Source organism: Wyeomyia smithii, chromosome 3, assembly GCF_029784165.1.
Source record: "Wyeomyia smithii strain HCP4-BCI-WySm-NY-G18 chromosome 3, ASM2978416v1, whole genome shotgun sequence".
Taxonomy (NCBI): Eukaryota; Metazoa; Arthropoda; class Insecta; order Diptera; family Culicidae; genus Wyeomyia; species Wyeomyia smithii.
This window is the reverse complement of record NC_073696.1, coordinates 27,445,828-27,463,032: the sequence shown is the minus strand read 5'-3', so window position 1 is coordinate 27,463,032 and position 17,205 is coordinate 27,445,828. Positions and strand designations below refer to the sequence as shown.

The following is a 17,205-nucleotide window of genomic DNA, read 5'->3' as shown; positions in this document are numbered from 1 at the left end:
TGAGTTTTGTGTTTGTTTATATATTATAATGTCATGAAATGACAATTTTTCGGTTTTCAGAGCTACACCGCCTCGGGTCGATACACCAGAAATGGATAGCCCCGCAAGTTCGCCCATCAGTTATCTAATGAAACAAGGAACGATTCAGGCACCAACCCGCGACTATCAGAATCCAAACTGGCCACTGAAAACAGTTCTTGCGGGTAACCCAGCAGATGCCATCAATGGTGGCCCACTGCGGAATGAGAACGGCGATGAAGAAAATTTGTTAGTAGCGGGAACCGACGATTCGGGCTTCAATCGAACCATTTCTCCGATTCAGAAGCCGATCGCAGCTGGAAGTGATGTGGTGTCATGCGGTGGCGGCGATCATCAGGCCGATTTGGCTGAAAGCTGCGATGGTTCAGGATCAGAGAAATCTGGCCAAAGTATGCACAGTTTGGCTTCAACTCATAGCATGTAAGTTCAGTTTTTATTACTAGTCTCCTTCACTTATTACATCATTTCTCATCTTATTGTGTAGCCACAAATCCGTGTCTCAAAGCGACATCGTATTGGCGGGCCAAGATCAGCTGAAAAAGTTAAGGCTGATGCAGTTGCAGCTGCAGGATGAGATTAAGGAGTTAACCCATCAGAGAGACTGCATGAAGATGGAATTCCAGCAGCTGTGCGAAGCCAAACCGATTCTGGCTCGTGCCTATACTAAGACAGCTCACCCAAACCAAACCCAGAAGATTCAACATCTGGAGCAGAAAGTACGTCAGCAGCAGGCAATGATAAAGCAGCAACAAATTTACACCGAGAGTATCTTGCATCGTAAGTGACTTCCTGTTAAATGGCAAAGCCATTCCGTAATAATATTTTTCTTTTTTTTTTCAAGAAATCTGGCAACAGCAGCGTAGTGAAATAACGGAGCTGCGAAACCGACTGGAGGCGCAGAGTATGGTGATTTCCGATCAGGCAACCCGGCTGGCCAGTAACGATATGCTGGTCAAGGATTTGTACGTAGAAAATTCCCACTTGATGGCACAGGTTCAACGGCTGGAGCAGCAGAAAGCCCGGGCCACTCTGTTGCAGCAGCTGTCGCAGGCGACCGCCAATGCGCACCATCAGGCGACGGCACATCATCCGAGTCAGCTGAGTGGAATCGTGCCTGGGTTGCCCTAGGCAGCAGGGAGTATTTTAATGTGTCATAATCGTAAGATTGTTTTTTATGTCTGGAGCACGCTCGTGTTCGAGGGTGAATGTAATGAAATGGAAACTTTCAGCGGTAGTAGTCATGTTCCAAATGTTGGACTATTTCTAAAAAAAACGCACCAAAATACTAGATCTAGCATGCAGCAGTAGAATGTTTCCGAAGGGATAATCCACAAAATTTATTTATGTACTAAAATTGTTTAAACTTGTATATCTACATTGTGCGGAATTGGTTGGCAATTCTACATTTCATTGAAAAATACACATAATTTATTTTATACCTGATTAGATAGAAATAGTTCTCCTTGTGAAAGAGAATAATTATTAAGAGAAGCAAACGAAAGATTACAGCATCATCATCGTTTGTCTATCGCCGCTGCATAGAATTCGCTTTGTTCTTTTTTACGAGACAGCGAAAATCTGCCTAATCGAAAAGTAGCAATACAAATTTCGATTTCTTTTTTGTTTTCAATCAGAATGGAAACACCTCAAATTGACTGAATAATTATTTGCGTTAGCGCAACCACTATACTATTACTACTAGTGCGAATATCGTGGCGGAAGTTTTTCCAGCCAGTTCTGTGATGATTAAACTACACAACAGAAAAAAAGACATCACTACTCAGCACGCAGACCTAACAGAGATGTGCAATCAATGAATGCTACATCACATCAACTATCAACATAAAATTGGCCTTACATTTTGTGCAGTTATATTAAAGTTAACTAACTGTCTGATTTTTACTTTGTGTATAAATGTTTTCGCATTTTTCGTACACGTTATGGGAACGTTTGCTTTAAACAATGATCGAACACCATCTTTTGATTATATGATATCAAACAATGTGTAGGCCTATCGCTTCTAGTTACTATTATGCATGAGCAGAAAAACTACTACCTATATAATATAACAAAAAACGTGAAGTTATTCGGAAAAAAACTACTTTTCATAGAACAGCGATTTCTATGTTGTCCAGTTAGCGTTAAATTAGCAAATTAGCCAGAAAAAAAGACATATTTGTAGCTATCGTAAGAGTAAAGAATTGTGAATAAAACCACTTTGTCCCGAAGAATGGTAATATTTTCACAGTGTTTTGGGATAGATAGAGAGAAAAAGAAAAAAAGAGAAACGTTTGAAATTCAGACGGCTTGAAGGGTTTTTGTTCGATGTGCGGGGCAGTGTAGTAGGCTGTGAATTTTACCAGATCAGAGAAATGTCACGATTTTTGCTGCGTGTTTTTAAAATTGTGTCAGAAATTGAAACAGTTCTCACATGTTTGTTTCACGTTTTTAATTCGAAAAAGTGCTGTGAGTTTCAATGAAACCTGCGCTTAGAGTAAATTTACTATACTATTTACTATATTTCTTTTATTATAGGCACACTTCGTGAGCTTTGTAGTGTTCTTACGAGCATTTCAGATTGACTGCAGTGAGACATAAGGTAATTATAGTTTTTTTTGTTACATGTATCAAAAATTGGGAATAATTATGATAATATTTTTTTTTAATGTAAATAAACTTGAAAATTCTGTTGAAAATTTTTTCCACTAAAAAAAAGTTTGATCGAGAAAATGATCACTGTTTCTGCTGGATATTCGTATGCTGTTTGTAGTATCGAGTCCACATCAAGTTTTCCCGGAATTGAGCGGTAGAGATGGGGTTCGGGTCGGGTTCGGGTTTGAAAATTTTTGAAAGTGTCGGGTACGGGTCGGGTTCGGGTTTTGTGCAAAAAATATTTTCGGGTTCGGTTCGGATTCGAATTTGAAAATGTCGGGTTCAGGTCGGGTTTGGGTATGAAAACCCGAAACCCGACTATAAAATCTATGAAATCTCGGGTTCGTGTCGGGTTCGGGTTTCACAATTTCGGGTTCGGGTCGGGTTCGGGTTTGAACGAAAAAAAAGTTTCGGGTTCGGGTCGGGTTCGAGTTTCGACCGAAAAAAAAATCGGGTTCGGGTCGGGTATGGGTTCGAAAAACATCAAACCCGACCATCTCTATTGAGCGGCTCACAGGACGAGACAGTTGGGTCACCTGGAAGTTTGCCCTTCAAACATTTCTGGAGCTCGAAGACCTCTGGTGCGATGTCAAGCCGAAGCCGAAGCTGATAGAACCTACGAAGCAATAAATGCAGACAAATATCGAAAGGCAAGAGCGAAGATCATCCTACTTGTTGATCCCGTTAATTACGTTCATGTCCGGGCGGCGAAGACGGCCCGAGAAGTATGAGTATTTGAGTATTCGGGCCTAACACGACAAGTCGGGCTTTTACACAAGCTAATCAAGACGAAACTGTCATCGTGTGATTCCATGGACTAGACGGAATCGATTTTGCGATCTAAAACTAGTATGTACTGCTGGCCAGGCTTTCTGACGAGTATCGTCCAATGATCATGGCGTTGGAGAACTCAGGCACACCAATCACTTGAGATACCATTATAACAAAGCTACTACAGGGGTCGGTGTTCCCTGCGGGCAAGAAAGGCGACCCAAGCAACAAGCAGGTTAAGAAATCCGAACGGTGGCAGTATGAACGTGGTAGCAACGGGTTCACTGCTTTCTCAAGCCCCAGTACATGAGACCATTCCAATGCGAGAAATTCAGCTTCTAGCGGAGCTAAGCGCAAATCTAATTTCCACAAGCCAAATTGTGAAAATGGGGTACGCTCCATGACATTCACCAACGACGGATGTAAGGTGATCAATATGGATGGTAAAGCTATCGCGACCGACATTCACAACAACAATCTCTTTGATCATGAACAGCGTCAGATACGAAGAACGCTTTGGCTTGTTCGTCATCAGTGAGCCTGGAAGTTTGGCATCGGAGGTTGGGAAACTTGAATGTTAATTGCATTCGACGATTTGGCCAGTGGCGTGAAAATCAATGGCGGTAAACAAGAAGCCTGCGAAATTTGTTCAAAGGGCAAACACAGTAGATGTCCCTTCAACAGGCAAGGCTCACTTGCAGAAGAGAAACTCGGCGTCCTTCACTCTGATATATGCAGTCCGATGTATTGTCCACAAATCTCGCGTAATTTTTCAAAGAGACCTAAGTAACAATGACAGATTCTCTCCTCTCTCACTTTGTTCCGTTAATTCCGTCGTCATTATACCTATTTTTTAGTTGATAAAATCGATCAACTGGTTCAAAAGTTATGAATTTTTTTAAATTAAATACTTCGAACACAGTCGTTTTTTATGGTCACCCTATTTCGAAGTTGGTCACGCAAAGTGCTTCAATTGTGCTCAAAATCGCAGGGATGCATCTATGTTGAAAATAATCAAACCCGTACTGTTTTGTTGGGTTGTTAAGGGGACCAGCTCCGAAATAGGGTGACCATAAAAAACGGCTATATTCGATGTATTTTATTTGAAAAAATTCATAACTTTTGAACCAGTTGATCGATTTTCGATCTTTTTGGGTCAAATTAAAGGTAATTACGTCTAGTTATAAGAAAAAATACCAAAAAATAAATCTGGGTGCTTTTATATGCATAATGTATAAAATTATTGAAATTTACGTCTTGTTTTTAAATTGAATTTACTCAAATTTAAAAAATAACATATCTCTAAAAGTTCCTCCATTTATAGAGTCAGGTATGCCCTTCAGAATGAGACTAAGAGATATTTTTTATGTTTGCCCCAAAATGAATGACGTACAAATGAAAAACGCATATTTTTGGATGAAAAATATTAATAACTTTGAGTAAAATTTAGATATTTACGATGTCAGCATTGCAAATTGTTTCTCTTAAAAAGCTATAAAAGTCGTTCGAAGACAGTTTTGAGATGAAACTTGAAATAAAAAAGTTAGAGCGTAAAATATGTTTTTTCAATATAAATCGGTTGTTTTCAAAGATAGAGAAAAACTTTATTTTACAAAGTCACTTAAAATTAATTGAGCTATAACATTGTAGAACAAATTTTTCTTCTATCTACAAAGATAAAAAAGTTAGATACTTGATTGCATCGAAAATGTTGGTCACCCTAATTTTTGATAATTTTTCAATAAGCGCTTTATCATATGTAACAACTTTGTAGAAGAAAGTTTTTCTCTGAAATGTTGCTATAGAGCTCTACACCCAAATTTTCCCCTAAATTCGGTTTCTGGACCATTGTGTGTGACGTGCGAAACCGCTATTTTATCGTACTCGTAGATGACCAATGTGGCGCATGCGGGTGTATTTCCTGGAAACAATACCTGAGTCGGCAGTCTTAGAAGCATTGAAGGATTTCCATACAATGGCGAAACGGCAAAGGGGCTGGAACTCAAAATACCGAGGACCGATAATAGACAGGAGTACGGTTTCGAGTTACTCACGGTCACGATATCATTTCACAAGATCCTGGTGCGGAAAGAAACCAAATCTTTCCCATATCCGAGTGTTCGGAACTAAAGCAATGATGTACATCCCGAAGCAGAAGCGAAGAAAATGGGACGCCAATTGGAAGACGTGAAAAGGTACGAGCTGCACGATCCAAAGTCAAGGTATATTTCCAAGGAATCGGGACTAAGTCCAGCTCAAGTAATGCGAAGAATCCAACGAAGACGTACACTGAGCCAGCTAAGTTTCGAGGATTTCGTTTCACTGTCACCCGGAATAAGTGACCAGCCACCCCAAGTTGACATGCCTTAAGATGAGGACGAAATTGCACGGTCTATGCGACCACTTATGCGGATGAAGATACCGGCGAAGCTACTAGCGATGATTCTGTGATTGAAGTGATTCCTAACAATTTCCATGTACCGAGCAGAGGTATGCCGCATATAAATCCCCCGCAGAATTCACTCGACAAAAACCACCCAAATGATTGAATATTGAGAATAGGTTATGTTTCCATTAATTTCTACTACAATTTTGTAGTAGAATTGAATGGAAACTACTACTAAGACGCTCAAAAAGAAATTTATGTGTGTGTGTGGAACCTTTCTAGATCCCACTGTCTGGCAGTGATATAGTGAAAAAAAAAGACAGTTGCAAATAAATTTCAATTCTGCAACTATCTTAGTTTCGGGTTCTAGAAGGTGTTAGCTCTACCGACCTTCCAAAGACCCTTTACAGAATGACTGAGTACTTGCAGTACATTCCGGAGTAATTTTCCAATCGGTAAGCCCCGCCTTCAAATAATATTAGAATCTTACAGATTTTATTATTATTTTCAGACTTCCAATTCGTTTGATTCATTTATTTCAAAAAAAATGACCCGTATTTAATAGCATGTTACAAGACAAGAGGAGTGCCAAATAGTAAAATGAATAAATCTTACCATATATACGTGCCAAAATAAAACCTATGTAGGTATGTACTAAAATATTATTTAAAATCTGATGACAAACTGCTAAATTTGTAATAAATATTGTGTTAATCGGTTGCCTACGCAATTGTTACAATAAGAAATAAAATATAAGCAAAAAAAAAAATTTATTTGCAATGCATTTGCTCCGTTTACGGTAGAAACAGCAGCACTGTCTGTCCACTCGGACCTGCGCACAAGCTTTCATGCAAGTCTTAATGTGGAAAGCAAGCGACTCTCGTTCCAATTGTCACTTTCTATGCATGAAAAATTTTGAAAGTAACAGAAATATCACTTTTAAACTACCTCTCGCATGTTCACTATACTTATCTTTAGCCGCATCGTTTTAATGTTCACTTCCTCTATCACACAGGATTCGGTAGTCTCAATTGCACCACTAAAATGATGTCGTTTTCGTTTTTGCGGTGTAGCTACCCCGCGGACTACACTTTGTCCTATCACTGTTTTTTTTTACATTTTCCGGACTATCCCGGACTACCCTTTTTCTGTCCCGGACAGTCCGCGCAAGAAACAGAGTGCAGTTTTGAAGACACCAACACATTCACACGTATGTGTCAAAATAAAAAAAAATGTGTCAAAATCGGTTTGCTTTGATTATCGTTCTTCGCGTGTCAAACATCAGGTTGAATTTTATTTATTTTATTTTGTTATTTGGTAATTTTTCATTAAATTGGCAAATTTTTCGTACAGTAGCACAAATGCGATAAAAGACAATGGCGATAATGACCAAAACAAAAGTGACAGTTACCTCTGGTATTACGCACACCATTGCAACTGCTCGGAAAGTGTTTTTTTTTCAGCTGCAAAGCGTTGTCCGGGACGGGATAGTCCTGCCGTAAAAACGAATTCGACATAAGTTAATAAGTTTTTACGTTTTTACGAGTCGATATAGGATTGACTCTACACTTTTTTTTTTAACACAAGGCATTGACTCTACACTTCTCAAAGCAGTGTTCATCAATCCTTTCATTCGTAATACCCTTTAAACACACTGGACTTTGAACGAAGGCTTCTCAACTATGACTACAACACGAATTACACCCTTCACGTATTATAAAACACGACAACTTCGGACGCAATAAACTAAGACAACCCGCTGCAAACGACCGTGGCGCCAATCCCATATGCTAATTCAGCTATTTCATCGAATAATCTTCACGGCACTACGATACACATCAAGTAAAAGTTTGTCAGCACACACAACATAACAAAAATTCCCGAAAAAAACTCACTTCGCGATATTAAACAAATTTTCTTCCGAAAAATCGCACGAGCGAAAATTTTGACGTCCGAATCTACGCTCAAAAAGAAATTTATACACCCAAATGATGGCAAGCCAACCAGGGTCGATTCAGCGGTATTGCGGTATCCACTAGTCAAGCCGTGGCCCGAAGGAGCGAGAATGATCCGGAAGCATTGTCGCGGGACGAATCCGAACGCTGGAAGATGGCTGTGGAAGAGGAATACGTAATACGATAATCTAGCAGGGTTTGGAACGCCAAACTGGACACAACATTGAGAAAGATGACACAGATGGAAAGATCGTGTTCGTTGTGGTATACGTTGAAGACGTGCTGATGAATGCTGAATGCTGCAGAGAAGCTCACTAAGAAGCGAGCACCGAAGACACCGGAAAAGGTTGAACGGATAGAAACAATTCCATACCAGGAAGCCGTCGGATGTTTGATGTACCTGACATAGTGTACCAGATCAGACATCCTTTTCGCCGTGAACCTAATGAGTCGATTCAACGCAAATCCTGAACCCAAACACTGGGAAGCCGTCAAGTATGTTCTCCGGTGACTTAACCGTTATGTGCTCGACCAAAAAAAAACATGTTCCGAAACTAAGGAATTTTATAAAAAAATTTTATATGAGTACTTTCGGTATCGTCGTCGGAATCGATGTCGAGAGGCATAAAAACAACCCAAGTGACCATTTTGAACATTAAAATGGCTTCTGGAAGAGAACTTAAACTGGCTGAATACCACCACATTATGGATATTTCCGGATTTGAGATGATTCCGATTTCTGGAATCGGGATGATGCCCAGAGACCGGAAATCAACTCCAGACGCTGTTGTGAAATTCAAGGTAAAGACTTCCGGTTTCTGGAAAACAGACATAGTTGACCAAATACTACCTCATACGAGTACTTTTGAAATCAGGATGATGTCCAGAGGCCTAAAAACTATAGTCACTGTATACTTTACTAGTCTGGCGGACTGGATTTCGGGAACCAGTGTGAACTGTCAAAACGGGAACCAGTCGATAGTGCGTCGATTTTCGCATTTGAAGTATTGTAATCGTGCCGTAGAAAGATACAGAATAAATTAGACTCAATAATTGGACTTTTTGTGACAATTGCTATTTTTCTGAGAATAGTTATTGTAATGAATTAATGATATCACAATAATGTTAAATTTGTACATGTGAGAAAATCACAAGGAATATATTCTTTCGTCGCATCAATAACGTGCTCTTTTTATAATTAATTGTTTATTGATAACATTATACTGCCATAGATTTGCTGTCCTGTCGCTTTTCACGCTGTACTATTGTACGGGAAATGCTCAATCGAAACAAAATGATTATTTTTTTATAATATTCTCTTTCAACGAATAAATGAATTATCAGGTAACTCGCAAAATTTTAGCCATTTTCCTCTAATCTCCGCATTTTTTGGAAACCGGAGTAAACTTTTTTGTTTCTTTGTCCTTCGCCAATTGCTGTTACATTTGTTATAAACGCATTTTATTTTGACATCAAATGTTTACTTTCAAAGAAGTCATATGCAACATGAATTATATCCCGTGTTGTCAGGATTTTAATGTGAAAAAGTGGGTTGCCAGTTGCATGGTTCCCCACTCCGCCAGACTAGTAAAATACAGTGACTATACTAAAAACGACTCTAGTGGCCTCTGGAAAAGATTCAAAAATGGCCAAATACCACCCAATATTGGTATTCCTGGATTAAGGATGAAGCCTAGAGACCGAGAATCAATTTCACACGCTAATGCAAGGTGATTGCTTCCTGTTCGTTTGGTGTCGTTTTGAGGTCCCTGAACAGCATCCCGATTCCGAAGGTATGCATATTTGGTGGTATTTGGTCTATTATCTTCCAGATGGTCTCGAGGTACGATGTTGGCCTAACAAGGCAGTCGTCGTAGGTTCGAGTCTCGGCTCGGGAGAAACTGTTAGTGTCAGTAGGATCGTAGCGCTAGCCCCGCAATTGTCCTGAACACTAAACAGTCGGCTGCGAAGTCTGTGTATAAATAAACAGAAGGTCAAGTTCCGAATCGGAATGTAGCACCAAGGCTTTGCTTTTTTTTGGTCTATTTAGGCTGGTTTCCGGAAACTGGAAGTCACCATCTTAAATTTCGACTCCGAAAATACTCTTATTCGATAGTATTCTGCCAATTTAGGTCCTTCCATATAACGGAAGTCACCATTTTGAAATCCAAAATGGCGTCGTAGGTCGTTTTCCGGTCTCTAGATATCATCCCGGTTTTGAAAATACCCATACTGGATGGTATCTGACGTTACATTGGTACTTATTACGGGAGTCACTTCACGGTGAAATCAGAGTGAAGTGAACAAAATCCTATTACGGGACTCACGTAAGTGAGAAAAACGTCGCGAAGTGACATCTGCCGTGGAATCTGGGTTATTATGAGTGTCATATCAGTGAAGTGAGAACGGAAAAAGCGACGTTTCGCGTGGAATTATTTTACGACCATTTTGAACGGTGAAATGATTCCACGAAGCTACCATAAGTCTTAAAGTTGATTGATTTGTTATCTAATGGTAAATATTGGATTTTTTCTTCAGTAACGAAGCGAATCAGAGTTTGATCCGTGCCTTAAAGCGGTCAATTTTTCATTTTTTTGCCCGATGAAAAAAATACAAACTAGTTCAGGAAATTTTCGATACCGACAATAACATTTTTTTTGATGCCGAATGTCTTAGAAATGCAGAACACGTCAAGATCTGGTGTTATCTAAAATAACGGGAAAAAACGACTTTGTGGGACTTAGACATTTTTGAGCTGGGAAACAATCTCATTTCACTTGTCCTATTCTCAATTTCACTTCACTGTCAATCTCACTCCACGGAGGTGATTTTTGTCACCTCACTTGAGGTGGAATCGGGAATAGGTCTAAAAAAGTGAAGTGCTCACGCTCACTTCACCGTGCAGTGACTCCCGTAATAAGCACCATTATTAACCCTCTAGTGCCCAAATTAATTTCTAGACGGGCTTCGGTGCAATCATTTTGAATCATTAAAAACACTTTTTAAGTATTTATTGAAGCTTCTTAGAGTTTTGACTGAAGCCCGCCAAATGGCGGCATTGGGCACTAGAGGGTTAAATTGTTTTTATGGCCGCTAAAATCCCCGGTGGAATCTGGCATATTACCATAACACCCAAATAACCAAAAACCATGAAAATAGCCTACGGAAGTAATTTTATGAACTTCGAACCCAGAATTGTAAGATCCTGTTGAAATATAATTAAAATTCCTCAGTATTGGATCATATCCTCAAAAACCGGAAGCAATGAACAAATTCTTCCGAAGCATCGTTGATACTGATTTCAAAGTAGATAAGTTATTGAATCTTTTGGTGCCTAAAGTATCGAAATAGAATAAAAATTGTCAAAGTTACATGAATTCTAATTTGGTGGCGGGGACTGGATTCGCAGTTCGGTCCAGGACCAAATCGGATTGGGTTGTAACAACCAGAGCACAACCTGCATTGCAAGAAACGGCGGTTTTCTACCTTAAATAAAGAGTCTTACAAAAGTACGAAAGCCTTGTAATGAAATTGGAGAAATTGTTTCTGCAGTGGGGGCACCCAAGGAAAACATGGCAAAAGAGTTGGTCATGTGAAATTCAAATCGATCTTTTAAGAACACAGATCCTGATGGAAGTTTGAAATCCTTGGAGAGCATGAATACTGGGGTGGCAATGACTGTGTGGAAAAAAATTTACCATCGAATTTCAAAAACCGACCATGTACATTTTGTTCATAGTCCCAAAACAATGATCTAGTCTAGTCTAGTCTACTCTAGTCCACACTAACGAAGCCAGTACTTGAGAGGATCCTTGAAACTGATATCCACTTTTTTTTTCAGAGTAGGCAGTGTGATTTTGCACTCGTATCCAAGTGAGTTTTAAAACTTGCTTGCACATTTATTTTCGGTTTGCACGTAAACCCTACTAACAGTGCATTACACATGAGTTGGATTTGAGTTTGAATCCTGCATAACAACAATTGCATAAAAATCGAATTGCGATGAAATTCGCGCCGTGTCTGCTGCAACAGTTTGTTGCATTGTCCTTTAAAAGCATAAATTGAATCTAAAAACAAAACTCATCGCGCCACATCATCGCCTGCATCGTTGGATACATCGTGCACTGCATGGATTGCACGCATTTAAACTCAATCGATCAAAGTGTGCGGTGCAAAAAAACTCAAACTATCGAGAGGAAGCAGATTCAAGTTGGATTCAAATCTGAAAATGTGTTACTCAGTTCAACTTTGCACGAGTTCATGCCATCACTGTTTTTTTTTTTAAATGATTTCCATAAATTTTTCTTGTCAACGGCCAGGCCTACTGTGTAGCGCAATATAATATAATATAATATAATATAATCTAATGTCGTTTTCGTTTTTGCGGTGTAGCTACCCCGCGGACTACACTTTGTCCTATCACTGTTTTTTTTTTCATTTTCTGGACTATCCCGGACTACCCTTTTTCTGTCCCGGACAGTCCGCGAAAGAATCAGAGTGCAGTTTTGAAGACACCAACACATTCACACGTATGTGTCAAAATAAAAAAAAATGTAAAAACGAATTCGACATAAGAACGGGGACAATCTGTACCAGCCGATCCCTATGTAAGAATTAATATAATTCGTTGGGAGTGACAAAGCTGAGAAAGTACACTCCTTTGTTGACCAATCTCCTGGGATGGAACATAGGTATTTCCTCCTTATGTTCGGATTTCGAAACCAAGGATATAGCGCCTTGACTCGTTTTTCATTGACACAAAACAATGATCTGTGCAAAATTTCAGCTCAATCGGACATGATTTAGGGGTGCCTCAAAGCGCTCAAGGTTGTGATTATTCGACCTTCGAAAATCCACCACCAATTTTTGGCCGAAAATCGACCTCCTAGGACTTCTGGGTTTTTCGGGCCCTTGGTAGATTTTCGAGGATCGAAAAATCACAACTTTGAGCGCTTGAGGTACCTCTTAATCATTGCTGATTGAGCTGGAATTTTGTACAGATCATTTTTTGGGCCAATTAACAAAATGTACATGGTCGGTTTTCGAAATTTGGCATGACCCTTATGAATACTGAAGAGATAATGGTTTATTTTGACGTCACTAGCGATAAGAAAATGTCAAACTAGTGATAAGAAAATGTTCTCCTGTGACAGTTGAAGAAAATTTAACACACCAACAGTTCACTTTCTACTCATTTATTTACTATATATATCAAACTATGGCTGGGCGAAAATAAGGCATAAGATCTTACCCTCTAATGAAATGTGATGTGAAGCGGTAGAATGCACCTTTTTGATTATAGGTAAAGTTCTACTGAAAAAAATTGAACCACAAAAAACAAAATCAAAAAATAAATCCATCCCTTTTGTCTAATTAGCACGCAGATTACAGGATTACAGATACATTCCATTCACGAGGAAATCGGCATCATGCGCATACGAGGATTTACCCTGCCGTCTGATTCTTCGCCGCGCCACCTTCATGCGGCAGCCGATCATAATGGCCAGGGCAGCGGTGAGAATGGCACCTGAAAGAACAGTTAACTTTTCTGTGTACTTCCTTCCACATACAAGCAAATAACCAAATTACCTAAGGTCAAGGAAAGAACCGCCCCACCAGGTCTCTCCGCCAGGCCGTCATGATCGGCGAACTCAATTTCCAAATCGTTCCGGAGCATTTTCAGATGTTCATGCACCGGAGCGGGCGGATGCTCTTCGGCTCCGATGGCCTTGTCCTTCTTGGTGGACGACTTGGATTTGTTCTTCTTCTTGTGTTCTTCACTGTGCTGCTTGTGATGCTTGTGTTGCTTTTTCTTCTGCGGAGGATCCGGCTTGTCCTCGCTCTCCGGTTCCTCGCCGGAGGTCTTACTCTCCTGGTACTGATCGTCGTACGATTCGTACTCCTCGGAAGATTTGGGTGACTTACCGCGGGGTCCGGATGATTTTTTTGGTTGAGTGTCAACCGGGCTGGGCTGTTTGGTCAGGTCTACTTGGGGGACGGGGTTGCCCACGGCGGGTGCTACCGGGGTTTGCTGCTGTGGGTTCTGAGGGGGAGTTATTTGGGCTGCAGGCTGCATAGCTGGAGGCTGGATTGGATCCGGTTGATGTTGAGGTGGAGGTTGAACGTATTGCTCCTGAGGTAGCTGTGGTTGGTTAGGCCACAGCGGTCTCTGGGGAGCGGTCAGACGTGGATCTGTCCATTGCTGTGCGCCGGATTGGTAGCCGGTCTGCAGGGGTAGATAAGGACCATTACGGGGGATGTTCGGGACGTAGCTTGTATCGGGTAGTGGGTCCTGGTACTGGGAAGGAGCCATCTGGTTCGCTGCTAGCTGCAGGCCACTCTTGTGGTTGAATATGCGACTGTCGGGAGCATCTGAAAGTAGGGAGCAAATTGAAATTTATACAATAACAGAGTTTAGTTTGACGAGGAAGGCCAAAAGTACAAGCGCATTGGAAGTAGGAGAGAAATTTAGATAATTTTACAGCCCTATTATATGACGCACATCGTGGAATAAACAGAAGCATAACATGTTTTTTAATTGTAATCAATTGCCTAATACAGCATAAAAAAGTGTTGTTTATTCATAAAACTTTTCATTGAAAACCCTTCCATCCAGAACCAAATAATTTAATTGTCCGAACAGAAATTAATACTTTACATCAAAGTAGTCTAGAAACTTCAGAGGCACTGTCAGTGACTTTGAGTGGGTAGTTTTTTTTTTGTTCTAATTGTTCTGTAAACAACAAAAGGAACTGATTGTGTTGATTATCACGTTTTTTTTGGAGAAAAATCAGGATCATTAAGTATGCAACAATCGAAAGTTCCATACTCACCCAAGTAACCACTTGGTTGTGTATCCGCCAATGGTCTGGGCCATGGCTTTGGTGCCGTCATCGGATCTTCTCGATTATGTGACATCTGATGAAGGATTTTTTGCTGGTCCGGTTGCTGACCTCCCCGAAACTGTTGTTGTTGCTGTTGCTGATACTCAGACGGGAACATCGGTGAGTTGGCCAACGGAATTGGATTCAATAATGGCTGCATCGGTTGCTGTTGAGGTTGCTGCTGTTGTTGATTAGTTACCGGTTGAAAAGCTTTAATCGGAGGAGGGCGCCGACATTCTGGACCTTCGTCACTGCCATCGGTACACTGTGGAATTCCATCGCAAGCATTGTAAACGGCAATGCATTCCCCAGAATGGCAAGGGAATTCGTAGTGACCGCACTGGGACGGTGTGGTGGTCTTCGTTGTGGTTGTGGTCGGCAGTTGACCCAGTTGAACGCCAAGCGGTGGGATCAAAGTGGTTGTCGTTCCATCGCTGTTTAGTAGTTTGAATAATGCATTAAACTATAACTGGTCAACTTGCTTGACTTTGGAACTTACCTCTTTGTGGGTGACTTCGGCGCCTTCAAATTAACCAATTCCAGCTCATGCTGGGAAAGCTTGGCCACCGGAGCAGGCGGGGCCGTCAGGGAGTGAATTTGATTCACCAATGGAGGGGGCGGCTGCTCTACAGTGGGAATTTTTAGCACAGCGCTTGTATAGTTAGAATGCCGAGTGAATTTACAATGGAAATCTGTTGGGGGTCCGCACTGGAACAGAAAACAGGTGCCCTGGTTCTGGTGGGCAGTCGAAACGTAAGAGAAAAAAAAATTAATCAGTACCTATGATAACAATAGTGAATAATTTCGTCGCCTACATTATTACTTGTGTCATTTGTTAGTAAACATTTACGCCCAATTAGCTTACCTTCTCCTCGAACACAAACACGTCGCAGTTTACCGTCTCGCAGCACAGCCTCAGGCATTGCTCCCTCGAACTGACGTCGGCATCGTCCAGGAACTTTGCGCCCATGGAGCGTGATTCCTCGGTGCGGATGATCGTGTTCAAGTGGACATCAAAATGCGCTGCAAATAATCATCATTGTTCGATCAACAGTCGCCTCAAGTGCACTCGGGGCAGCGATGATCAATTACCTAGACAGGTCTCGAGATCCATTCGCTTGGCAATCGAGTGCTGCACCGGAAAACCGTCCCAACCTTGCGGGGTAACCTTGCCCAAGCAGAGTGCTAGTGCGAAAATTAGCCAGCGAGACTCGAAGTAGTTAAACTCGGCCATGTCTGACTCGTTTTTTAGTTTTTATTGATTCAACAGTTATCTACTGGCAATCGAATCACGAGCACGAATCGAGTGTTGGTTTTCACTTTAAGAGGATACACTAAAATATTGACAATTTTTGACTAACAACAAAACTTCACTTCAGCCAGCTGTTTTTAAAACGAAAAATCCAAACGATCCTTTTCCACGAACAATTAAACAATGAAATACGATATTGAGAAAGTTGTAGGCAACACTATTTTTTACTAAAATGCCCGATTAAAGTATGCTACCAGTTAAAATTCGTTTTTCCAGCTAGAAGCAGAACGGGCGCAGCAAATGGAAATGGCTGCTTGTCATACAACTTTTTCCCACTCCTCCTTTCGTTATCGGGCAGGAGTTCATTTGTTCCAAAGGGTGGTGGCAGCTGAAAAATCGATAACAAATGAACGCATGTGTTTTTTATGAAAAGTTACATACAGTGGAAGCTTTTGGATAAAGTTGAGAAGAATGATTATTACAGGGGGAGGTAGAAATAGTTTATTATTAAGGAAAGCTGCGATTAAGTCTAGAAATGATTTCCCAATGTTTTTATTTTTTTTTATTTTTCAACCCTTGTATCTTTGAATCTCTCAATTTTTGAATATTTAAATTTTTGAATATTTGAATCTTTGAATTTTTGGATCTTTTATTCGTTGAATCTTTGAATCTTGGAAATTTTGAATCTTTGAATCTTTGAGTCATTGAATCTTTGAATCTGTGAATCTTCAAATCTTTAAATCTTCAAATCTTTTAATCTTAAAATCTTTGAATTTTTGAATCTTTGAATCTTTGAATTTTTGAATCTTTGAATCTTTGAATCGTTGAATCGTCGAATCTTTGGATCTTAATATCTTTAGACTCTTCGAACCACTGAATCTTTGAATCGTTGAACCTATGAACTATTGACCGGAAGTTTTGCCAAAAGGATTATTCTTGTATTTTAATTCTAATTTTACGCTTTCGGTAAATGCAACCAATTTTATTTTAAACTAGCAGACGGCAAACTTCGTCCGCCCATTTTTTCTCTATTCAAATAATTTTGAATATTTTTAATTGATTTCACATATATACAAAGATTGACCTTGCGATTTGTTTATAGTTTGAAAAAGCGTGACGATACGGATATAGGGCTACAGTGATGGGCAAAATAAAGTGGGCACCTTCATCTTTATTTTCTTCTTTATCTGGTAAAAATGGCAAGTAAACCCCTCGTAATATTTGTCTGAATCTAATTTATTATGTTCTTTCAAAGATTTATTCGAG

General features: G+C 40.2%; 2 protein-coding genes across 3 annotated transcripts in view; one reads left to right on the top strand and one right to left on the bottom strand.

Moving 5' to 3' along the window:
- LOC129726761 (blastoderm-specific protein 25D) overlaps window positions 1–2,276 on the top strand; it is a 47,940-nt gene extending 45,664 nt beyond the window's left edge. For both annotated transcript variants that reach the window (XM_055683833.1, XM_055683834.1), the window contains exons 5-7: window positions 61–459; window positions 524–816; window positions 881–2,276. In XM_055683833.1, the coding sequence (XP_055539808.1) occupies window positions 61–459; window positions 524–816; window positions 881–1,167 (979 nt within the window). In that variant the 3' untranslated portion in view covers window positions 1,168–2,276. The remainder of the gene's footprint in view (window positions 1–60; window positions 460–523; window positions 817–880) is intronic.
- Window positions 2,277–12,982: 10,706 nt separating this feature from the next.
- On the bottom strand, window positions 12,983–16,281 carry LOC129727574 (uncharacterized). The gene is made up of 6 exons (XM_055685534.1): window positions 15,780–16,281; window positions 15,553–15,710; window positions 15,187–15,422; window positions 14,637–15,121; window positions 13,393–14,175; window positions 12,983–13,330 (listed from the first exon to the last, which is right to left on the bottom strand). The coding sequence occupies exons 1-6, from the start codon at window positions 15,919–15,921 to the stop codon at window positions 13,197–13,199; spliced, it is 1,938 nt and encodes a 645-aa protein (XP_055541509.1). The 5' UTR covers window positions 15,922–16,281; the 3' UTR covers window positions 12,983–13,196.
- Between the last annotated feature and the right edge of the window lie 924 nt (window positions 16,282–17,205).